At 35.1% G+C, this 26,192-nt stretch overlaps 2 protein-coding genes across 2 annotated transcripts; one reads left to right on the forward strand and one right to left on the reverse strand.

Annotated features, from left to right (window-relative positions):
- Positions 1–9,744: 9,744 nt before the first annotated feature.
- On the forward strand, positions 9,745–17,489 carry LOC141639096 (beta-galactosidase 3-like). Its single transcript, XM_074448283.1, has 19 exons — positions 9,745–10,195; positions 10,393–10,488; positions 10,585–10,697; positions 10,926–10,992; positions 11,319–11,411; positions 11,711–11,854; positions 11,984–12,072; positions 12,287–12,392; positions 12,503–12,590; positions 12,772–12,890; positions 13,112–13,273; positions 13,371–13,549; positions 14,009–14,109; positions 14,390–14,499; positions 14,852–14,962; positions 15,072–15,185; positions 15,568–15,770; positions 16,312–16,648; positions 17,006–17,489. The coding sequence occupies exons 1-19, from the start codon at positions 10,022–10,024 to the stop codon at positions 17,114–17,116; spliced, it is 2,517 nt and encodes an 838-aa protein (XP_074304384.1). The 5' UTR covers positions 9,745–10,021; the 3' UTR covers positions 17,117–17,489.
- Positions 17,490–17,639: 150 nt separating this feature from the next.
- On the reverse strand, positions 17,640–19,075 carry LOC141639098 (thioredoxin H1-like). The gene is made up of 3 exons (XM_074448284.1): positions 18,915–19,075; positions 18,194–18,316; positions 17,640–18,085 (listed from the first exon to the last, which is right to left on the reverse strand). The coding sequence occupies exons 1-3, from the start codon at positions 18,999–19,001 to the stop codon at positions 17,921–17,923; spliced, it is 375 nt and encodes a 124-aa protein (XP_074304385.1). The 5' UTR covers positions 19,002–19,075; the 3' UTR covers positions 17,640–17,920.
- Positions 19,076–26,192: the final 7,117 nt, after the last annotated feature.

Below are 26,192 nucleotides of genomic sequence, written 5' to 3' on the forward strand. Positions count from 1 at the left end.
AGAAGCCTTATCCTCTGGTGTCATCGCAGTAAACCTAAGAAACATTGGAGAAATAAGTGGTTCAAATGTGGTATTGCTGCAGCAACCTATTACATATGGATGGAAAGGAATTATCGTTTATTTGAGGGCAAGGAGAGGCAAGCCCCATGCCTCATCAAGGACATCAAGCTTTGTGTTCATGTTCTCGTTTTGCACAAGTCACCTCCTACTGCACATACTGAAATTCTAAAGGCCTTAAATGTATAGGGGATCTCTCTCGTTTTTGTTGTTTAGTGGTTATGCTTTGTAAGAACCTCATGTAATCCTACTTTTGAAAATATATGAGAATATCCTTCTTGCAAAAAAAAAAAAAAAAAAAAAAAAAAAAAATAATAATAATAATAAGGGTTTTTCTAACATATGCCCACTAGGCATAGGATAAGAAACTCAAAATAGAAAGTAATAAATGTATTTTCTTGTAAATCAAAGTAAAAGTAGTTGATATTGCAATTTCCCATACAAATATCATTTATTTCTTTCTATTTTGGATTTCTTATCCTATGCCTAGTGGGCATAGGTTAGAAAAACCGTAATAATAATAATAATAATAATAATAATAATAATAATAATAATAATAATAATAATAATAATAATAATAATAATAATAATAATAATAATAATAATAATAATAATAATAATAATAATAATAATAATAATAATAATAATAATAATAATAATAATAATAATAATAATAATAATAATAATAATAATAATAATAATAATAATCGGGGTGATATTGTGGAGCATCCGGTGTGTGTTGATGGCATTTACACCTTCCATATTCATGGTATTCCGAGACCTTTGGCTCCTTCTACTTCGGTTTTTCCGATGATAGTGTGGAGCTCGTTCGGTGGTCTATATCTTCGTTGGATCGTTTCTTTGTCTTTGGGCCTTCGCACCTTGTGAAATCTATTCCTCCTAAGTGTCGTCTTGGGTTTGCTCGGGCTTTGAAAGGGGCCTTGGATGCGGTGTTTGATGCCCCTAGTGATCTCCCCCGCTGGGTTCGTTTGCTTGCTTTACCTCTTTGTTTGCTCGGGACTTTCGCTCCACGGAGTAATCATGAGTGTCGGATCGCTATTCGGCGTCGGCATCGGGAGGAGAGTATTGTCGGGGCTATTCTTGCTTGGGGGACACACAGGGGGGTTTGCGGTTATTCAGGAGTGCTTTGATGAGGGTCCTTCTTCTTTTTCGTGGATGAGGATCTCGATTTGAGTGACCTTAACCTCCGCCAATGCCGGCGGAAGATTTCAGATGGCCATTATCCGTTGTACGAGTGCTTTCTTCCTCTCGGGGTCGCCCTACTCCGATGCCACTCTCGTGGCCCTGCGTGAGAAGCATCCTGTCGCCCCGCCTCCTTCATTGCCTCCTCCTCTCGGGGATCATCATCCTCTGGTTGCCTCTTCCGCGGTGGTCTTGGATATGATTCGGAGCTTCCCTCGTGGTACTTCTTGTGGGAGGGATGGTTTCGTGCTTGACACCTTATGGGATTTGTTTGAGTGGGCGCTTTGTGGCTATCTCGATGATTTGATCACTTCTATTACTAGGGTGGTTAATCTTTTTCTTGAGGGTCGGTGCCCTCTTCCCCTGGGTGAGTACATTTGGCGCCCCTCTCACACCACTCGTTAAAGGGTGGTGGAGTTAAGTCTATTCTTTGTGTACGATGCAGTGGGAGACGGCTTGTCTCTAAGGTTGGTGCTTCTATGGTTGGCCCGTCCTTATCTTCTTATTTTGATGGGCTTGATTCGGGGTGGGTGTGTCCGGTGGAGGAGAGGCTATCTTGCATGCCTTGAACCAGCTCATTGAGGCTCGGGGAACAGTGGGGCTTTCTATGTTCTTTGGTTGATTTCCATAATGCGTTCAACCTTGTTGACCGTTCGACCATGCTTCAGGAGGTCCGCCGTCGGTGCCCGGCTCTCTCCCGTTGGGTGGAGTTTTGTTATTCGGCCCGCCCGCCTTTTTTATGGGGAGCACCTTGCTTGTGGTCTTGTCGGGGTGTTGGGCAGGTGATTCTTTGGGGCCTTTGCTTTTCGCGTTGGTTTTGCATCCTTTGGTTTGCAAGATCCGGGACACTTTTGACCTCACTTTGCAGGCCTGGTACTTAGATGATGGCACCATTGTGGGAGATACTTTGGAGGTAGGGAAGGTGTTGGACATGATTAGGTTGGATGGCCCTCGTTTTGGTTTACACCTAAATGTCTCCAAGACGGAGGTCTTTTGGCCTGTTGAGGATCCACGGAGCCGGCTTCCGGGGGTTTTCCCCACTTCTATTTCTCGGCCGTTGCGTGGTGTTACAGTTTTGGGAGGACCGGTCAGTACTTGTCCTGGTTTTAGCAGTGAGATTGTGGCGACGAGAGTAACTAAGACCATTGAGCTGATGGACTTGGTTGCGAGGATTGAGGACCCGCAGTGTGAGTTGCTTCTTCTTCGAGCTTGTACTGGTATATCTAAGCTCTACTTCTCCCTTCGTACTTGCTCCCCTAGTGTTTTTGGGTCTGTCCATCTTCCTTTTGATGCCGCTCTGCGTTCTAGCTTGGAACGTATTGTCATCGCGTCAGGGCCGGGTTTTGGGGATTGGCAGTGGCGCCTTGCTACATTCCCTTTTCATCTTGGTGGACTTGGTGTCTATGCGGCGGGAGATGTTTTATTTTATGCTTTTATTGTGTCCCGCTTGCGATCTCTTTGGTTTTGCGAGGCTAAGCTCCTCGCCCTTTCGGTGTTGTAGCTGTTTGGCCTGCTTTTGATGATGCCGCGCAGTGTTTTCTGCGACTACGAGGTTCGATATATTAGGTCACCCTAGTGAAATTGCGCCCCCAAACTTATGAAGAAATTGGCGAGATATTTATTTCACGGCGGTTGCTCACGCCTCGTAGTCTACATTTTCTCTTTGACACCTCGCCGGATCGCTCTCATGGCGTCTCGGCAGGTTCCCACTCCTCCGATTGGTTACGTGCGGTTCCTATCTCGGGGTTGGGTCGGACTATGAACGGGAGGACTTACCGTAGTGTCTTTGGGGTATCGTCCGGGTGTTCCGTTATTCACGGTATCTAGGCCCTGTCTGCTTGCTCTCGGGTTTTTTCTTTGGGATGTTTTTGGTGACCACGCTGTTTCTTGTCTTGCATCGTGGGCGTTAAACATCGGCATAACCTTGTCCAGGACACTCTTTTCGACATCTGCTATAGATCTGGTATTACTGCGGGGAAGGAGGTTGATATCGGTTTGGTTGATGGGCATGGGGGCTCTCTTCGTCCTGCGGATTTATTGCTTTATTCTTGGGACAGGGGGCGTGATGTGTGCGTCGACTGACGTGAGTTCTTCACCTTTGACTCGGCCCGGGTTGGCGGATTTTGTGCCGGGCCGGGTTGTCGGCCGATCTTTGCTCGGCGAAAGTGTGCTAAGTATGGGGATTTGTGCGCGGTAGCGGGTTATGGTTTCCTACCTTTCTCTTTCTCTTCACTTGGGAGTTGAGTTTGATCTTTGTTGCCTTGCTCAAGCGGATCCAGAAATTCTCGGTATCTCAGGATGCTGGGGCTCGGGTAGCCGCTTACATTTTTACTCGTATTAGCTTTACTATTGCTAAGGGTGTGGGAGCCCAGATTGTCTCTCGGCTCCCCACCAATTTCATGTAAACCTTTTATTTTTTATTATAATGAAAGCTGCGCGCATTTTATAATAAAAAAAAAAAAAAAAAAAAAATAATAATAATAATAATAATAATAATAATAATTGTTAATTTCAAGTCCTGAAACTGCTGAGAAGGTGGCAAATGCCTTGAGTAAAACCCTGATAGATTCCTTCTCACCTTTGCAGAAAAGGAACAAATCATCTGCAAAGCAAAAGTGACAGAGCTTGACTGATATGCAAAAGGGAATGATATTTAAACTCCTGCCTCTCTGTCACTACATTTAGAATTCTACTTAGGTACTCCATACATAAGGTAAAGACAAGAGAAGACATGGGATCCCCTTACCTGATGCCGCTTTTGCCCTTAAAGAAACCAAAGGTGGATACTTTCAAACACAAAGAGAATGTAGAGGTAGTAATGCATTCCATTATCCATTCAATCATAAGAGTAGGGAATTTTAATGCCCTCAACATATGCTCAATAAATACCCACTCAATTGAGTCACACGCTTTCTTAAGATCAATTTTCATTATGCATCGAGGAGAGTAACTCTTCCTATTGTAAAGCCTTACCAAATCTTGGCATATGAGCACATTATCCACAATATCCCTCCCTTTTATGAAACCACTTTGATTAGCACTAGCAAGGTCAGGTAAGACCTTAGCTAACCTAGAACAAATCACCTTTGTAATGCATTTATATAACACATTACAACAAGCAATTGGCCTGAAATCAGACACCACCTCGGGTCTATTCTTTTTAGGTATAAGAGTAAGGTTGGTAGCATTAAGCTGCTTAAGAAGTTGACCATTTTGAAAGAATTCCATCACTCTAGCTTCAATATCTTTACCAATGATCTCATAAGCATCTTTAAAAAACTGACTTGAATACCCATCAGGACCATGAGACTTGGAGGCAAGAATAGAAAAAAGGGCTTCTCTTATCTCGCTGGCAGTAATAGGTTGAATCAGTCCAGCAGCATGCTCATGGGTCACAATCTTACCAGCTCTCACAGTAGGGTAGTGTACCTTATGAACAGCCTTACTTGAACCCAGCAGTTGGACATAGTATTCAAGGAAGGTTGTCTTAATCTCAGCAGCCTCAGTTTTCAGCACCCCTCCCAGATCTTTAATAGCTAACACTTTGTTCATCATTCTCCTTTCTTTAATTTGGCAATGAAAATATTTGCTGTTACTATCCCCATCCCTTAACCAGGTTAATTTAGCTTTCTGAGCTAAGAAATTGACTTTAGCCATGTCCAGTTCTTTATACACCTGAGAAGCCCTTCTTTCCTCTTCCTGGAGATATAGATTTGCAGGATCATAATGCAGAGCTACTTGAGCATTTCTAAGTTGGAATTGAGCCATCTGAGCACTTGTCTCCACATTAGCAAATTATTCCTATTAAGCTCTCTGAGATGTTGCTTCAACAATTTCAGCTTCCTGACAATCTTATACATTTGCCTTCCATAAATATCAGACTGCCACCCTTCATTCACTCTAGACAAAAAGGCCTCATCCTTGCCCCACATATTAAAATATTTGAATCTCCCTACCTCTCACTTGAGAAGGCCACACTTCCATTAAACAAGGGCAATGGTCATATAGTCCTTCAGGTAGAAAGGTAGTCAAAGTATCAAGGAATTCCATTAACCATTCATAGTTTACTAATACCCTGTCTATCCTACTGAACACTCTATCAGAAGGCTCATGTTTGTTATTCCAGGTATAGTAAGCTTCATGAGAGATTATATCATTGATTTCACAAGTTATCATACAGTCCAGTAACCCGTTAATCTCAGCATCAGACACAACAGAACCCAGTTTCTCATCCACAGATAAGACATTATTAAAATCCCCAAAGATAACCCAAGGGCCATTCACATAAGTCTTCATTTGAATCAGAGAAGTCCACAAAGGAATTCTTTCATGAACTTTGTTCCTCTCATAAACCAAAGACAACCACCACCCCTTACCAGTAGCCATAAAATTCACCTTGACATGAATTACATGCTTATCAATTTTTATTACATCCACCTGATAAATTGAAGGATTCCATACTAGCCATATTGTTTCTCCTACTATATTCTCATCATTAACCACTACAGACCAATTTCTACCCAAAATATCATGAACTTTATTATAAGAACACAATTTAACCCAAGTTTTTAACAGTCCAAATAATCCAATGTTATTGATATGCAGAAATCATCTAACATCCTTCTGCTTATTAGGACTATTGAACGCACGAACATTCCATAAACCTGTGTTAGCCATGATCACTAGTAGGCTCTCCAACCAATTCACCACCATCAGTAGACTGTGCAGACACACCTATCCCTGAGAATAGGCCGCCTGTCTCAAACCACCAGTCATGCCACTCTTATCAGATTAATTCAGAGCTTTCATAAAAGTGCATTTACCTCTCTGAATCTGAACACCTTGTTTAGAGATTCTGGTTATCACTCTAGCTGGTATCACAGAACTCTGAACCACCTCAATAGTAGGTATAGGAGTAATGATGTCCCCAACCACAGGAGGATGTATAGGAGAAACTACAGGGGGCTTAGTCACCTTAGGCCTCCAGATTTGCCTAGGCTTAGCCTTACCCTCCTCAGTCTTCTTCACACAATTCTTAACCTCATGGCCAGGCCTTTACCATCTCACACATAGAATAGGTTTCCATTCATAATGCACATTGAACCTCTGATTATTATCCAGTTCATCAACAAATTCAATATAATAAGGGTAATGATGCCCCATCTTAACTTGAACCATTACTCTAGCATACCCTAGGAATCGTTTATCCTAAGTGTCAACAGCAGTCCTTACAGGTTTCCCCACTAATCCAGCAATTTTCTTCAGAGCAGGCCCCCAGAACTTCAGTGGCAACCCATTAAAACGAATCCAAATAGGTACCAAATCCAAATCTTCCTTAATCAGTTTGGCCTCGGGTGTCCATTCCTTAACAATCAGGGGTTTGTTATCAAAAAAAAATAAGGACCACCGTGCAACACTGTTTCCTTCCTAATAGGGTTTTTAAACCGGACTAAAAACACACCATTGGGTTGAAAGGAGATTTTATCAATCTCATCAGAACCCCACAGACGCCGGACAAATCCATCTATGATAGGACAAGGAGGATTAGCCCCCAAAATATAGCAGTAAACAACGTTTTTCCAGTAATCCAACTCACATTGAACATCATTAGAAGTGAGATGTAACTTACCATCACCAGATGACTGCCCTGATTCACTGCTTTGTCGTTTATGCGAGACCTCCTGCCAGTCCTCATCATCATTAACAGTATCCGTTTCCGAACAATCTTCAGCAATCAGACCCATTTCTTCTTCCATATCAGACGGTTGAACAGTTTCTGATTGTTTACCAGATTCCGATAACACCGCAAATTGATTCGATTCCATGTGTTCTTCCACCCGAGCAGATAAATTTTTTGATAAATTAGTTAAAGGAGTATAAGTATTATTTGTATTATTAAATCTAAGTAAAGTAAATTTGTTTAATTGTATACGATTATTTAGAGATTTGTGAATTTAGAAGTTTTTTGTGTTTAGCCATTGCTAGAAACCCAGAAAGAAGAACCATATTTCCACCTTCTCTCTAACTTTGTCTCTCATTATATATTTTGCTTTTTTGATACACTTTTTGTCGCAATTAAAAAACCTCACAAATACTCGTTTAAGACGATTTTATATAAATTTATCGTAAAACGTGATTTTTTAGTAAAAATTTTACTAAAAATAAAATTATGTTTAAATTCGTATTATAACTATATGTGTAAAACCGTTTTCAAATAAATAATTCTCAAAACTTTTAATGAGTAATTCTAGACTCCAATAATAATATGATTAGACACCCATTTAACATTGGAAGGAGAGATCGTCCTCGAAGTTAGTCAAGAGGGTCAGACTTAAGAGTGACTTCTCCTCAGTCAGTCAGCCAATTCTTCAAACGTTCAAAATTTTAAAGGAAGAGCTGACATACCATATTTTTCTTAGTTTTCTTATATCACAACTTGCATTTTAATTACCATTAACAATTTACCAGCTAAAATTCCCTTTCCCATTCCTCTTTTTCTAAACCTTTTTCCACTTCCAATAAAAAGATTTCTTTATTTTTTGCCCTCATTATTTTACAATGCAAAAATGTTGGTGTGTCGGCTATAAATAACCCATACTCCCCCATCCAGACCAAAGTTAACACGGACTGTTATATTTGATCTGGATGAGAGGGAGTATAACACATACATAGGCCTCGTTTGGTTCATTTAGAAATTTAATTGACACCAGAATATCCAATTTATGTGAATTATTTTCCTATATACGAATTCACATGAATTCGTAAAAGTCGTTTGGTTGCTCATTCAGGAGTTGAATTCCACAGGAGTTGTGAACTACCTAGGGGGCTAGGTCATTCAATTACACCATTATATAGGCATTCAAAACTCCTTGGAAAATTGAATGCCTATATTTTGCCAAAAACTTGGCAACCAAACATCCTCCCTTTTTTACAATTCATGGAATTTTTATTTTCCCATGAATTGAAAGGGCAACCAAACGAGGCCATAGTATTATAATTAATGTTATTGTTAATGTATTTACATATCATGTTCTATAATATAAGCCATTTTCAATTATTATATTTATAAAAAAATACTTTGAAAAATGTTAATAAATTTATATATATAATGATTTCACAGTATCAAAACTTTTACAGAAAAAACCTATGTTTCTAGAAGTATCTACTCATATATTGAGAGATATTAAAAGTTGAAATACTTTTAAACCGTTGTTTTGGAGAATACCAAAAATTCAATTCGAAGGATTATTGTGAAATTGAGAGAATAATAAATTTAGTTGACTGTTATTAACTAGTCCTATTTCTTTCGTGTTAATTTGTTGCTCTCTTTTGTTTCTTTTATATAAGAAATTTTAGACGAGATAAAGAAACGAGTGTATTTGGAAAAGTATGCTCGTTTTGAATCGATGAACAATCTTACTCGTATAATGGTACCATACCAATTTGAAGAACATAAATTCTCATTTGTGACACGTCACAAGTTTGTGAATTGTGATTGAGAAATGTTAATGGTTAAAGTTTCATAATCAGTTTTATATTCTAACACGCAGCTCACACGAATGGCCCTTTGGGCCCGAAGTGTGAATTCAAGTATTCAACTACATACCTCCCAATACCCTGAGGCTATGGTTGAGACCAACTATTGTATTTATATATTATTAAAAATATAACCATAATCGGTATTTATTTTCGCAATACGTTTTTTACTAAACTCAGTATTTTTACACAATAATTTCCATTTGTCTACCCTTCACTAAAAAACTCTAAACCTAATTCTTTCAAACCTACCCTTTCAATTCATCAATTTTATTAATTATGCTCATCATCATCATCATCATCAATTTCGATAACGAAATCATCCAACTCATTATCATTTGAATATTTGATTGTAATGACGTGCATCAAGGGATTTCTATGACACACATAGACTAGTTAATCCGATTCTTAATTTTTATAAAATGAACCTCATAATAATAAACTTGAGCAAAAATCAACGCTTTGGGTAAGATGATGATGATAATGATGATCAACACATTGGAGGGCCGATCATACTATGTTGATCAGGAGTAACATATAGCTTGATAATTAATTGTCAGCCGTAGGATTTGCTCGATCATGGGGCTGGCTTGATTAAAAGCACGATTTACATGATTAAGACTGAATGTTGAGCGGTGAAGGGAAGGTATTGGACGACATTGGTGGTGGCGCGGCAAGGGAGGGGCTAGTGGTGTGCGGTGGTGATAGTGGCGGTGGATGGAGAAAGAAGAAAGGGACTTTTAAAGAAGGGGAAATGGAAAGGGTAATATGGTCAAAGACGTACTGTGTGAGTAAAAAATATACTACGAAAATCAGGACCCTAACAACGGTATTTATTTATAACAAATACAAATTTATAGATGATTAGTTTTTATAATAATATCTTCGTCATAATTTATAACCCATAACCCGTCACAACTCACAACTCACAACTCACAACGCTTGCGAGATCAAAAGAAAAGAAACAACTGTGCAGTGTGCACCCAAAAAACAGTAGTGTGTGTCAAAAAGAAAAAAAACAGTACTACTGTAGTACTGTGACATAGTGGATAGTGGCATGGAAGTGAAGCCTACTGCCAAAATGTATCACAAAATTTTCCAACTTATATAAAGGAACCAATCTTTCTCTACATTTAATCAAATTTCACATAATCCCTATATTTTTCCATACACATTTTCTCTATTTTTAGAGACATACAAACACTAAACCCATAAATAAATATTAATGGAAACAAGCTCATTTTCCAGGGTTTTGATATTTCTCTTTATTCTCAACTTATTTTTGTGTTCTCAGTTCATACATTCTGCTATTACTTATGATAGTAAAGGAATTATCATTAATGGCCAACGCAAAATCCTCATTTCTGGCTCCATTCATTATCCTAGAAGTACTCCTCATGTAATTCTTCATCTCTTCCTTTTGTTTATGTTGATTTTCCGTGTTCAAATGAAAACGCGACTGCGACTGAGTTATCAAGGTTTTGAAGTTTACCGCGACAACACATTGCACCCATATTTACTGCATTATAACGAAACGACCGCAGTCGATTTTTGTTAATATAACTATGTTGATAGATTATAATTTGGATGTTGTAGATGTGGGAAGATCTTATAAGGAAGGCTAAAGTTGGAGGCTTGGATGTTATTGACACTTATGTATTCTGGAATGCACATGAACATTCTCCTGGAAAAGTAATTTTCTTTCAATCTGATTCAAAATATTAATTTAAATTTATCTAATTTTTATAGAAATTAATCATAAGTTGGTAATTTACATGGGTTTTGCAGTATAACTTTGAAGGGAGATATGATTTAGTGAGGTTCATAAAGACAGTCCAAAGAGTTGGACTCTATGTTAATCTCCGCATTGGTCCTTATGTTTGTGCTGAATGGAATTTTGGGTAATTAATTGTTTCTAATTATAGACTTCATTTAATACTTACTCCTTCCGTCTCAATTGCTTGTTTAACTTTCGTATTCTTTGTGAGGAGTATTTTAATCGAAATAAATAAATGACTTGACATGAAGGGAATAGTTTTCTTTTAATAATATTTACTTTTATCAATGACACATGGTTTAAGAGTAAATAGATTACAAGATTAATGTGGTTTGCTTTGTGTTTGATGCAGAGGTTTTCCTGTTTGGTTGAAGTATGTTCCTGGAATCAGCTTCAGAACAGACAATGAACCATTTAAGGTCTTAACATTACTTCAAATTTTGTTATAAGAGTATAAAATTTTGCATTTTTCTTAAAAAAAAAAACGGGTACTTTGATCTTTGCTCATATAGTCATATGTACTGAAGCCTTGGTAATATGAACAAGTGAACAACTATGTCTAGTATTTTGATTACATTGGTGTCATTGTCAGTTTGTTATGATTGTACATAAAGCAATGCAAGGTTCGATCTTTGCTTATTTGTTTGATCTTATCTCACAATTACTAAAACTTTATTAAAATGAGCACAGCCACACTATGTATAATGATTAATTAAATTGGTTTCACTTTGTATTGATTGTACAGAAAGCAATGCAAGGCTTCACTAAGAAGATTGTTCAAATGATGAAAAGTGAAAGATTATTTGCATCTCAGGGGGGTCCAATAATCCTATCTCAGGTGTGGTAATTTTGGATTTCTTCTCTGAGATTAATTTACATGTTGAAGCATGAGTAGTCTAGATCTCAAATTGGTTGTTGTGACTCACTTTCAGTCGTTTCACCATAAAGTGGTTGATACTGACAAGTGACTGAATAAGGTCCATGTCTCGACAGGTACTCATAACAAATCATGTTGGAGAATTTGATCAAATTGTTGTATAGAGATAAATGTACATGTACTGGTTTCTCGCTCAGTTTTTTTTTTTTTTTGACGGATTTGTGGGAATTAGTTCTCACGTAAATAACATGTTGTGTTAGATTGAGAATGAATATGGGTCGGAGGTTAAAGAATTCGGAGCAGCTGGTGAAGCATATATAAACTGGGCTGCAAAAATGGCTGTTGGATTGAATACGGGAGTCCCATGGCTGATGTGTAAGGAAGATGATGCCCCTGGTCCAGTAGTAAGTAATATTGCCTTTATATTTCAATCTTCAAATTTAGAGAAGTTTAGTTAAATGTTGCTAATTTGCTGGTTGTGACCTTGTAACCTGATTCCTGTATGGTGCTTTCTACTTTTGTATTGTTTTTAGATAAACACATGCAATGGTTTCTATTGTGATTCTTTCAAGCCTAACAAACCAAACAAACCAATGATGTGGACTGAAGCTTGGAGTGGCTGGTAAATCTCTAACACTGTCGCTTGATATACATGATTTTCTAGCGGGTCTTGTATGAAACGGTCTCACACTGTCACCAATTCAAATCCTTAAGTTTTTTTCAGTTGTTTTTCAGGGTTGTGGAGACCGTCTCATTTAAGTTTTCATGATAATATGTTTGTGTAGCTTTTTCATTCACCAGTGATTTCTGATAAAAAAATTTGCTTTGGCTTGAAGGTTTACAGAATTTGGTGGTCCAGTTCATGACCGACCAGTTGAAGACTTGGCCTTCGCAGTGGCGCGTTTTGTTCAAAGTGGAGGCTCATACTTCAATTATTACATGGTTAGTAGCACCAGTCATCATCTTTTGTTTATGTTCTGACTTCTGACAGTAACTAAAATGTGAAAAACTGAACTGGGTTTCATTGGACGCAATGTTTGGTTGTCATGTAGTATCATGGTGGAACAAACTTTGCTCGCACTGCTGGTGGACCTTTCATCACAACTAGTTATGACTATGATGCTCCTATTGATGAGTATGGTAAGTGTCCCAGAAATTTTCTGTTGTCAAATATAACTAGACTTCTAGGGCAAAGACTCACTACCCTTTTTTTCCTCATTTGACGACATAATGCTCATTACTGAACATACAGAATGAGCCTCTCTGTGGGTTAAGTTTTAACTTCTGTTTGGCTGTTCCTAACTGAATATTTGATATACAGGTTTAATCAGGCAACCCAAGTACGGACACTTAAAACAGCTTCATCGAGCAATAAAGCTTTGTGAAAGGGCATTAGTCTCTTCTAATCCTACTGTCACTTCACTAGGGACCTACCAACAGGTCAGTTAGCAGTTATCGAGTTACTCATTCTTAGAATCCCATTTCCCGAACTCCTGCAGCATCTAGTACTGCACAAAAACTACATGAAACAGTCTTACATGTCTGACCTATATATTTAACCCTATAAGATTAAATGAAGAACAAATAAGGATCTGGTTTGGTTTCTTTTTATACTAGCCTCTCTACAGATATTGTTGGCCTGATTCTATGTACTTGTACAGGCTCACGTCTTCTCTGGGAAAGGGACTTGTGCAGCTTTTCTTTACAATTACCATTTCACCTCATCTAAGAGAGTAACATTCCGTAATAAACAGTATGATTTACCAGCATGGTCTATAAGCATACTCCCAGATTGTAAAAATGTAGTCTTCAACACGGCCAAGGTATGTTTTTCTTTCATTATTCCCGTATTATTTCATAGGTTATTTACTTATTTATGCTGTAATTATTTTCAACTACAATTCTCCCCTTTTCATCTAGGTTGGAGTTCAAACCTCACATATGCAAATGTTACCATCAAGTTCCCGGTTATTGTCGTGGCAGACATATGATGAGGATCTTTCTTCTTTAGAGGATAGTCCTACAATGACAGTTAATGGACTTCTGGAGCAGGTCAATGTCACGAGAGACAGCAGTGACTATCTATGGTACATGACTAGGTATGACCTCTAAGAGCAAACAGAAGATTAATGAATGAACTCTCATTGTTCATGTTGTGAAATTAGGTGTCTGAACTTGAGATAAGATATCTTATGCGCTGAGATTGAAAATAGAAGCAAAATATGTACTTAAATCACGTTGAAATTTTGATTTCTCGTACAAATAGTATTTGATATCTACATTTATAAAATATCTTAGACTCTGGGATATCATGGAATAGCAGAAAATATCCAAACCGTTTACGCTTCTTATTTCATGAACGACTAATCAAAACAAGTTTTCATTATGGGTCATATGGGAACATCATCTTGGTACTTCAAAGGGAGAGGCAAGGCTGTGTATATCTGAGCCTCTTATCTCGCTTAAAAGCAATCCTTTGTGGCCCAGAGTAATACTGTTGTAGCTTGTGTTATCCAAGAGCAGTTTTTCATGTATCCTGTGGTTGTCTTGCCTTCCAGCGTTGTAGTCAGCCAATCCGACTTACATGGCCAAGCTCCCGAACTACTAGTGCAATCATCAGGGCATGCTGTTCATGTTTTCCTCAATGGGCAACTGTCAGGTACTTTTGTCAAATTTCACAGTTACCCCTTAATATATTATTACTAGGGTAACCACTAACCACGTCCATAGACTTGGAAGTGATACCCCATCACATTACCCTTATCATTAGTAATAAAATACCATTGTTACCCCTTGGCTTGAAGAATTTGGGATGGACCAAAAATGATGTAGAAAAGGGTCATTTATTTTGGATTGGACCAAAAATGAAATTGGGACATAAAACATAATAAATGGAATGGAGGGAGTATTAATTTCTGCAAATTTGTCCTTGAATTCAGGGTCAGCTTACGGATCTAGGGAAGATAGGCGATTTACGTTCAAAGGACCAGTCAAGCTTCGGACAGGAGTGAATAGAGTTGCTTTATTAAGCGTAGCCGTTGGTTTGCCGGTATGTTCCCGAGTATCATTCTAGTCACTGCATACATATGTACGGCAGTCCTAGGACCACTGTGTGCCCCCAAGCACAATAATTGAAGGAGGGAAAGGGGATCGAGATTGTTTCATTGAGACAGTCCTAAATATTCATTCACATTTGATAATACACCTTTAATTGAATGGATATTAGAACTGTCTTACAGTAAAACGGTCTTATACAAGTATTATTAAAATAGCTTTGGTAGCATTATTGCTCATCATAGACCCGAGGGCACGATATAATTTACCCGAACTGGTTTATATATCTATCATCATACTATCTTGTTACTGAAAGACAAATGCTGATTTATTAATTTGCCATGAAGAACGTTGGACCGCGTTTTGAAACATGGAGCACTGGAGTTCTAGGTCCAGTCATTTTGCAAGGCCTTCGTAGTGGCAAGAAGGATTTGACGTGGCAGAAATGGTCGTATCAGGTTAGTCGACCTTCATATAACAGTGCCATGAGGGTCATGTTACCCTGAGACTGATACTTTATTGTTGATTTGTTTTATCTCAAGCTCCAAGTAACACTCTATTTTTCAGATTGGATTGAAGGGAGAAAAAATGAATCTAGCACATCCGACAGGAGTTTCATCTACCGATTGGGTGGAAGCTTCGCTTGCTGCTCAGAGTACTCAGCCTTTGACATGGTACAAGGTGAGACCAGAAACACTGGACCACTGGACGTCATTAGCTTTCTAAGAGATCTCACACAATTTTGTGCGAGATTAGTTCATTAGACCCACAAATCCAACCCATCTACCCACTAAAAGACTAAAACAAAGGAATGACTAACCCATTAGCATTAGATCGTTCCATTCTATAATTTGTGTTTTACATAATATTTTTTTGGTGAGATCATTCTACTTAGTACTTGCCCAATAATTACTCTTCTAATACATTTAATACAAGTATACAACCCCTTCTAATTTTATGTTTGTTTAAGTGTTTAACGATTTTCATCTGTGAGACAGTTTCACGAGTTAAGACTAACACTATTTTTAATGAATCTGAGATATGAGTTTATGCATTGTTGCAGGCTTACTTTGACGCACCTGGAGGAGTTGAACCAGTGGCTCTAGATATGCAGAGCATGGGGAAAGGTGAAATTTGGATCAATGGCCATAATATAGGCAGATATTGGACTAATTACGCTAAGGGAAACTGTGGTCCTTGCAGTTATCACGGGACTTATCGCCCTGCAAAATGCCAGCACGGTTGCGGTAGTCCTACTCAAAGATGGTAATACTCTATGCTCATCAGTAACCACTACCATATCGAAATGTCTGCCTGATCTGATAAATCAATGTATTGCCAAAGAAACTTTCCTATGAGACTAGACTATCCTATCGTAATGTAACACAACCAATTTATCTGCTTCAGTTGACAAGGGTCCACGATAATATGATTGGTTTTCACCATAAATTCATAACAATTACATTGTTTTGTGAGGAAAAATTTAATTTAATATCGTATACCTCGTATTTATCCGAAAACCTCACATGTATAATGTATTGTTAGTGTTGGCAGAACTGACCTTATCTCAGTGATCTGACCTAACTTTTGATATCTCCGAATAGACCTACACATAATTGAGCTCGGAATGTCTTGACCTAAATGCAAACATACCCAATTACCTGTACCTAAATTGACTGCTCCGGATGACCCTTTTGCCATATCTTTATTGCCACAACCTTATAGTGAGACTGTTGTAATTGTCATACTGTTTATTTGTGCTATCATAGCTGAGTTACAGTGATAATTACTTCTTTGGTAATGTTAGGTACCATGTTCCAAGGACATGGTTGAAGCCTCGGCAAAATTTAATGGTGATTTTCGAGGAATTGGGAGGGGATGCATCAAAGATCTCGCTTGTGAAGAGGTCAGTAGCACGCGTATGTTCTGATGTGTATGAACACCATCCAACAGCTGATAATTGGAGCTTAGATGGTGAAAGTTATAACAAAACAGTTGATCATGTCAAGGCTCACCTACAATGTGGAGTAGGACAATCAATATCTTCCATCCAATTCGCGAGTTTTGGCACTCCCTCAGGAACTTGTGGAAGTTTCCTCAAGGGAACTTGCCATGCCGAAGATTCCCACACCATTTTGGAGAAAGTAAGCCCACCACTATATCTATATCATGGCGTTGTTCATTGTTCTTCTTAATACACTCCTGATCATCACTTGAGCAACTGGTTGGGAAGTAATTTATCTTAACTAGTGGTCTATAGTTCTTTTACATTGACCTGATGCAAAAGTGCAAAGTTAAACAACAAATGGGAAAGGTTTAACAACAAATGGGAAAGGCCCGGCTTGAAACCGGATAAACTTGGGAGTTAAAATTATACTCTATACGCCCTGGGTTTGAATTGCAATTGCTGCATCCCATTGCATTGGGGCATATGGCGTTTAGCATCAACCGAAATTAAGAAAGATTAGCCTGATGTTTTACTGTTTTTTTGTCTGTCACAGATGTGTATCAGGAAGCAAAGATGTTCAGTTTCAATATCAAACACCAACTTTGGTGGGGATCCATGCCCAAACATTCTAAAACGATTGTCAATTGAAGCTATTTGCTCATAGGTATGTCGAGCACAACTAAAGGTCAAATATACAAAGGGAAAAGGTAAGAGAAAGAGATGATGACCTAAAGGCCAAGGACCGCCAACGTAATCCAAGTTTTGTGAAACATTCTCTTGCCTTTTAAAAGGGAATGGGACAGAGCTACATGAAGGCACATACTGCGGCATGAACATGGTTGGGCATGGATTCAATCGTTAGTGTTATTTTTTGGTCATATCATGTACTGAATAGCAGTAGTAGTAGTAGAGTTGTGTTCTGAAATTTTTGCGCATTCTTTGTCGTCTTGTTTGAGATAGTTTTACATATGATGAGATCAGTCGAAAAAACTTTTGTATTTATCATTCATTATGAAGTTGACTCCCACATACCCGCATAAGATTTCCATTACACATTTAATGCAACGAGGAACATACTGTGCCATGAAGGCCATTCACAACTATATTAGCGAGTGATTTACATTTTACTACATACTTGGCAGAGCACAGTTTACCGGCAGGTTGCACAAACCGCAAGGAATACAATATCACAAGACAAGGAATATATAGTTGTAACATTAGCACATGAAGACACCCAGTCTCAATGTCACAACAGCTTGTTATTATAGAAATGACGATAGACGAACGAAGGATGTGATGATAAATGGACAAACCATGCTTAAAACACACAAATGTTATTAGCTTTAACGTCAAGCTTAGCAAACTATAAGGGAAATCCAAAGCTAAATCACTCGGACATAATACTGATTAATATTAGTAGACATCAACACAAGAGTGCTCATGGTAAATCCATTGTTAAACTTGCAGCTTATATTGCAGAAGTTGATGAAGTACCACCTGAACCCTCTGAGTGCTTTAGTACTGCTGCTGCAAGTTCTTCTTTCCTAGCACCAGTTATTTCGTGAACTTTCTCTCCGTTTTTCAGGAAAATAAAGGTAGGCATAGCGTTAATATTCCATGCTTCAGCAACATCCTAAAAGGGGAAATTAGCAAACCAATAAACAAACATGAACACTGCATATAAAACTTGGCAAAAACAAGGAAGGTTCGAGTTGATGAAAGCAAACAACCAAAGAGGTACCTTCAACTCATCAACATCAACCTTGAGAAACAAGACATTTGGGTACTTCTTAGCCAATTCAGCCAGAAACGGTGCAATCATACGGCAAGGTCCACACCAGGAAGCAGTGAAATCAATCACAACCTGTCATTATACAGGTTACCACATGAGACACTCAATCTCAATGAAACGGACCGCTTCAATAACCTAGTTTAACGTAAATGAGGATTTTTACATAAACCCGACTCTCAAAACATTTAACATCATTAACTTGTGCTGAAACCTAGGCCACCGTTATTTGGTTTGGGGTTTGGACGGCGAATCCACCACAGAATTCAGAAATAGATGAAATAAACTCAAACTAGTTCCACAAACCACATTAATAACAAATAGGTGAAACATATTATACTCCCTCAATCCCAATCATTTGTTTACCATTTACATTCTCTGGGACGGGTATTATAATCGAAGCCGAACAAATAAATAAAACCGGAGAATGTCAATTTAACCTATATTGAATAATCAAAGCCGAACAAATAAATAAGACCGACACAAAATTCTAAGCAGTCCATAAAAGTCTAAAAAGTTAAAGAGGCATCACGATTATTCTCGACGAAAAACACAATCAACCAAATAAAATAACACACAAAACCATAATTCATCACAATTCACAAACATTCTACCCCAATTATTATACCAAAAAAATGGATCAAATTTGGGGAAAATAGAGAAAGAAAAGTACCAATTTCTGATCCTTTTGGCCCTTGTCAAGATTGAGAGTCCATTGTTCATTGGAGTGACATGCGATGACTTGTCCTTCTTCCGCCATTATTAATCGATCTCTCTTGTTAAAATGAATAAAAAGGTCTGTAATTTGAGGAAAGTGCGATAATAATGAGGAAAAGGGTACAACGGCCGAATTTATAGAGAGGGATGTTGTGTGTGAAACGGTTTTGGGCCGAATTAAACGTGTTTATTGGTTTTGGGCCTTTGTTTTCCCGTGACGTAGGCTATTGTCTCATCTCTTCTTCCGTTAATTGTCATCACAACAACAACAACAACAACAACAACAACAATAGAGCCTCAATCCCAAAATGATTTAGGGTCGGCTAACATAAATCATTTTTCATAACCGTCCATGGGTGAATAATTTGTGACCGATAATATCCGTCACAAATTTATAACGGATCAAATAAAATCTACACGAGTAGATAAATACAAATTCATTTTTGTCAAATATATTGTCATATTCCATACGGAAGATGATACAGTTACACTTGGTGTATGGAATCTTCCGTACACCACTTATCTTATCTTAATAAAAACAAGAACATTTAAAGGATTTATGTGTGTCCACGTCATCATCACAAGTTTTTTTTTTTTAAATTCCTGAAATGCGGGTCCCACGGAAAAAAACTACGGAATTAATTAAAAAATAACGTCTGTTTTGATGTGTTTTGCGAAATTGTTCGGGATGTCTTGATTTAATTATTCGTGACCTCTTTTTTTCTAAATCGTGAAACGGGACCCACAAAAATAAGGAATTTATTAAAAAATACGGAAAATTTTTTTTTTTTTTTTGCCAACTTTTTAAATTTGTGACGCGTGATATCGAGATTTGATTTTAAGACAACGCGTCTACTTTTTATCGTTCTTAAAATTTTCAAAAATAAATCATAAACGAAATCGGAATTACTAATTTTTTTTTAAAAAATTGATGTCCTTTTCGAGATCTCTGATTGATAAAAAGAAAATGGTCATTCGAAAATTTAAAATTGAAGATATGGTTGATTTGAGATTTTCGATAAGAAAAAACCGTATAAAATGTCGATCGACAATTTTTTTTTCTAAAATCGTATATTATGGTGAAATAATAATTTTAGAAAAAGACGAATCAATTGCGGTCTAGGAGTTATGCTCATTTGAATTTTTTTTCTAAATAAAAATGAAACACAAACTTAAAATATTGGGTACCATGACCAAAGTGGTAAAAATAAGGAATTTATTAAAAATAATCGTCCTTTATTCTTTGTTTTGTATGTAAATGATTACGTTTATGATTTATACGGAAATATTTATGAATAATTTAACGAATTAACTATTTATTAACGAATAACAAATTATGAATAATTTATATTACAATAACAACAACAAATTACAGTAATTTACATTAAAATAAATAACAGCAAATTACAAAAAATTGATACAAATACAAAAAAATTATTCATAAATTATTTGAAAATACTATAAAAAAATATTCAGAAAAAGATAAAATGACGTTTAAAAAGTCCGACTTTCTAGATTTACATCTTTAATGATGCACTTCGTAAAAGCTTGCATAAATCATTAAGAGAAATAATTAAAATAATACTGTAGTTTACAGGTATTCAAACTGGAAAAATTACTAAAAATAACTCACTAATATAAAAAAAATGTGAAAAAAATGCTTCTAGAACGGAAATTAATTTAAAATGACAATATTTGCTTGGAAAAAAAATCTCAAAACATTAGATCTCTGAAATTAAAGAGTACACCAACAAAAATAAATTTTAAAAAGTGAAAATATCCTCAAAAACGGAAATTTCGACATAAAAATAATTATTTTTAATATCACCTTTTACAAAATTTGGTAGACTTAAATATAATTAGCCAATGAGATCTACAATCTTGAGTCAAAAACGGAAATGAATGATTATTCGGACCCATTGGTTATATTAAGTCTTAATTAGTGAAATATGGAAAGATATTAGATTGAGTGGAGTGGTTGTGATTTTTTTTTTTTTTGGTCCTTGGAGTGGTTGTGATTTGTGAATGAAGAAGGATGAAATAGAATTTCAGGTTGGTGAGGGAGATAGAAATGAACAAGGTGAATTGTATTAGGGTGGAATTGCAAAGCAAGCTGCTGAATACAGAAAATGCCTAGGCCGTTTAGGTTAGTGGAAACGCAAGTTTTGGGTTTCTAATAGTTAGGTTATTATTTTAGTTGGGTCGATTGTTTAGTAAGGACTAAGTACCGACTATTTGCATTAGGGTATTACTCTATATTTGGACTAGATCTCTCAAACGGGTCAGACTGGCCGGGTCCCGGGTCAAGCCATACGAATTGGATTAAAGTACGGGTCCGGTCGAATACGGGTCTAGTCAAGTACGGATCGGTTCATACGTGTCACGGACCGGTTTGGATCAGAATAGCGGTCAAAAAATAATTTCTAATGCCTTTTTTTAAAAAAATATTAATAATTTTTTTTAAAAAAAAATTAAAACCTATTTAAAATTAATATTTTAATCATATTAAATGCTTACATTAATTATATTAACATAATAATAAAAATAACATTTTTTATAATTATTTTTATTATTAAATATTATAAAAGTCATATAAAACTGTTTTTTAATTGTGTTTGTAATTTGGAGTATTTAAAATAATAATTTTTTTAATTATTGTTTCAAATAAAAAACATAAATATTACAGAGTAATATTTTAATAAAATTCTTGATTTATCTTTCTCCTAACAGGTCACCCCGTTCGGGTCGGGTTTTAACCCTAAAACAAGAGGTCATTTCGGGTTCCTCAAAAAACGGGGTCGCATCGGGTCAATATTTTAGTTCATTTGAGATATCGAATGCATAAAGATCATCGATAAATTACCACGCGTCATTGGTAAATTTTAAACTTTTTTCCCTAACTTCAACACCACCCCTTTATCTCTCATTTTTCACTTTTTAAACCAAAAATCAACGAATTAACTTAACAAACTACAAATCTATACAAAATTAATGACACTTATTACTTTAATTTGATAATTACAAATAAAAAATTATAAATTATGAATATATTTCAACCCCATTATAATTAGTGGTTCAATCAGCATAAAACCTTCGTTTTTCACTATTCGACATTAGCAATGGTACGTATTCACACAAATGGTCTATAATATGTGTTAATTTTTATAATATTTTTATTTTATTTTATCGGTGTCGTTTCTTTTAGATACACAATTACAAGGTTGAATTAGCATTTCATACTTTTCTAACTAAGAGGAAAGACCATATTTCAATAATACCTGAGAAATCCTATTCATTAAAAGAACAACTACAGTGCTGAGTTGTCAGCCTGTGGATGAAAGTCAATAAATCAAATGCAGATTTTTATTTCCTGATTTTTAGGGCCACTAACTATTTGAGAATTAATTGTTCAATGTTACGACTTACTATTGTTCACATGTTTAATGTTTAATTCCAAATCCAAAAGTGTTCAATCACAAACTACAACATTGTTCTCAATTAAATTACGACATTATAAAATTATAAAATATAATTACAACATTGATCTCAATTAAATTACACAACTATTGTAAATCTCCATGTCTATCTGCATTTCCAATCCTCCTATTTATTAGAGTGTTCAATTAACAACTTAACCATGATTTAAAAATAACAAAATCAATAATGACCACCTACTTTATAATTTTAAAAAATTGAAATACTAAGAAAAAATTACTTTCTTAAAATATTTGGAAAAAAAACGAAATAAATGTCATATAAAAAACCAAATTTCATAGATATACAATCTTACATCTTTAATCTTTAAATATGTACATTGTGAGAGCCAATAAAAATAAATTTTGAGAAGTAATTAAAATAACAGTTTAAAAATATTCAAAAAATTATTTAAACTGAAAAAATTACAGAAATATTTCATCAATATAAAAAATTTGAATATTAAAAACCCAATAAAAAATGAAAATTACTTAAAGAACATAAATTAATTTAAGATAAGAATATTTTTTTGAAAAAAATAAATTTAGGGATAACTTCATTCTAATGAAAGCATCAGATCTCCTAAATTAAAGAGTATAACAACACAAATAATTTTAAAACGAGTGAAAATTTACTCAAAAATGGAAAATCCGACATACAAACAATTAAGCTCAACAAATCTTATAAGTTGACATACATGCATATACTTACCTAATTGATGAGTTCATCAAACACAAAAAAAAAAAAAAAAAAAAAAAAAAAAAAAAATTTACATCATCAAATCGGATATTTTGTGTAAAAGGTCTTGAAATCATTTGACAAAATTGAGATATTTAACTTAGAAGATTGAAAGATCCATACCGAATTTTGAATAGGTACAAAATGAAAAAAAAAATTGAGAGAGAGAATGAGAGGGGCGGTGAGAGATGATTAGGTGGAGTTGCTAGGGTAATATTTTGCAGATGAAAGACTTCTTTTAATCTCCTCTAACTTGGGTTTATTAACCATTTACATTATGGGCTTACTGAACATGAATGGATTTTTGTCCTTTAATTGTTTTAGATGGGCCACTTAAAGATACAAATTGGTAGTATTATTAGGCATTTTTAGGTAGTATTGTTTGGTGTTGACAAATGAGGTATTACAAATAACTAAAATATTTATACTTTGTTCATACAAACTATTTAGATTGGTAAGTTATATTATTAAAATATAGTAATTTTACTAATAGATACATGATATTTCACATATTAAATTGGTAAAAATTAAAACATAAAAAAAAATAAACCCGGAATGATGAGACTAATATAATAATTTTGATAGTAGATGATCAAATTAACTTTTATAAATGTTTTCAATCATGAAAGCTAAACAAATGAAAAAAGAGAGACGTAAATAGAACATATAATAAACACATAATCGAAATAAAAGAGTAATAAATAAGTATTTTGATAATAATAAAATCTGAAAAAGTAAAGCCGTGCAATTTGCATGGGTTTAAAAGTATAGAGATTAGATGTATTTATATGGGGCAAGGGATGGGTTTTTAATATGAGCTAAATTGGTAGATTAAAATGTACGGTTAATGTTTTTTTCATTATAGACAAGTATATTTGTTTTAAGTTTAAGGTTGTCAAGTAGTTAAAATAAATAAAAGTAAAATGTATAGAAAAAATTTATAAATTTGCTTATATGCAATTATGCACTTGTGGGATGATATTTGACCCGTTTTAATGTTAAAATCGGATATATCCGTCTTAAAAGAGAAGGTAAATTCTCATTTAAGAAGGGTATATATGTCTTATGTTTAAGGCGAGTCAAATAGGTCTATAAGGGATGAAAACAAAATACATATGGAAAAGTAAAATATTCCATTATACACATTGTGGGGACTGGGGTTATATTCAACCTATTTTAATATTAAGACGGATACCTCCGTCTTAAAGGAGTTTAGCTGATTTTTGCAAGAAATTATACGCGGATCTTACACCATATGGGTCAATTACATGGACCAACTCAAAAGTAATATTGTATGAAGTAATAATTATTAGGATGAAGTGGTATCCAACTTTAATTATACGAGTTTTTGTACATTCATTTCGGATTATCGTATATAACCCAAAACGTATTTTTTTACAAGCTCGTAAATAGTACGGGTCAATAAAAGTATACAATACGAATTTCTTATAAATTATACAAGTTTTTGTACACTTGATACGGGTTTAAAAAAAAAAAGCATATCAGACACGTATCAACAAAGAAACCATATCGAAATGATTTTCAATAATAACAAAATTGAAATAGCAAACCCCGTGCAAATTTGCACGGGTTTAAAACTTATTTATAACTCAATTTGTAATCTATAATTGTTTTAATAAAAAATAGAGAGATTTTCTTAAATTATGTAAAAGCAACTATAGATACCTACCTTAAAAAAGATATAACTAATTAACGTAAAAATTATATAACATTTTAAAAGAATAATTATAAGATAACAAAACCTGAAGTAGCCTACTCGTGCAATTTGCACTGGGTTTAAGACTAGTTTAAATAAAAACAACAACCTAATTATTAGTGTCAATCTCATATCTCATATTAAAAGTAGAGAACTTTTTGTGACTAAACAAAATTTTGTTTAAAAACAATGAATAAAGTTATAACAGATATGTGTTTTTTTTTCAGCTGAGATGTATAATTAACAATCTTTAATATATAAACTTGATATAAATATTAATCAAAAAAAAATTTGTTTGAACATTTTTATAATAATAATTACTAAAATAGCATACCCGTGCAATTTGCACGGGTTTAAAACTAGTAGAATTTAAACATGTGGCAGAATCCAATTTTGTAGACAAATAAGTTAAAGGAAGGAATTATTTCAATTAGAGGAAAATTTGGAAAGGATTTGAGTGAATTTTTTATGTGAATTCATTTACTATAATTAAAAAATATGGTAATATTTAATTCCAATTAGATGAAAGTTACTTTTTTTCCTCACCTTGGATGGTGAGGTATTTTTTTTCTTTTTTTTCCTCTTCTATTTTTAAGTTTGCACATATTTTTTCATGAGAATTTAAGCCACTTTCTATTTCAATTAATACTACAATCAATTGAAATTATATTTTAAATAATTTTTTTTTATTAAAAAACAAATCAAAACTTCTAAATATATTAATAATAACTAACTACAATGGAGTGAAGTTTAAAATTTATGAGGAAAAAAACATAATAAGCAATATATAAGGAAATTATTAAGAAATAATTGAATTATTCTAAATATATGATAACATATTATCAAAAGTAAAATATTTAGGGTGAAATGAAATTAATAATATTTTGGGAAAGAAACTAATAAGGGTAAACATATAAATTTCAAATGTAGCCTAATACTTAAAGGGTGTTGCTCTTTCATGTAAATGTTTTACTTAATCATGTACATGTTTGACACTTTTACCCTCTCATTTTTTTCATCCATGTACATGTTTTTCTCTTCATTCCTTTTCAACTTTCACCTCTCCTACAGGAACCCACATCGATCAGCCGCCTCTTTCGCCACCAACAAACTCCACTCCTGCCCCTTCCATTTATAGTTTCAAAGTCAACCATTGTAGATATCGATGCTCGAACGAACGAAAGTTATAATGAACACGGCATTTAACATAGCAAATTGTCTTGTGTGTCATTCACATATATATGCTTCACAAAAGAAGATGTGTATATTGTATACATGCTTAGAATAATTACATGTGACATGATA

This window comes from Silene latifolia, unplaced genomic scaffold, assembly GCF_048544455.1.
Source record: "Silene latifolia isolate original U9 population unplaced genomic scaffold, ASM4854445v1 scaffold_274, whole genome shotgun sequence".
In the NCBI taxonomy this organism is placed as follows: Eukaryota; Viridiplantae; Streptophyta; class Magnoliopsida; order Caryophyllales; family Caryophyllaceae; genus Silene; species Silene latifolia.

Coding starts and splice junctions, on each gene's coding strand:
- LOC141639096 (XM_074448283.1), top strand. CDS start 10,022: ATGGAAACAAGCTCATTTTCCAGGGTTTTGATATTTCTCTTTATTCTC. Junction 11,412..11,710: donor GTCCAATAATCCTATCTCAG/GTGTGGTAATTT, acceptor ATGTTGTGTTAG/ATTGAGAATGAATATGGGTC. Junction 12,073..12,286: donor ACTGAAGCTTGGAGTGGCTG/GTAAATCTCTAA, acceptor TTTGGCTTGAAG/GTTTACAGAATTTGGTGGTC.
- LOC141639098 (XM_074448284.1), bottom strand. CDS start 19,001: ATGGCGGAAGAAGGACAAGTCATCGCATGTCACTCCAATGAACAATGG. Junction 18,317..18,914: donor GCCAAAAGGATCAGAAATTG/GTACTTTTCTTT, acceptor GTATAATGACAG/GTTGTGATTGATTTCACTGC. Junction 18,086..18,193: donor TTGATGTTGATGAGTTGAAG/GTACCTCTTTGG, acceptor TTCCCCTTTTAG/GATGTTGCTGAAGCATGGAA.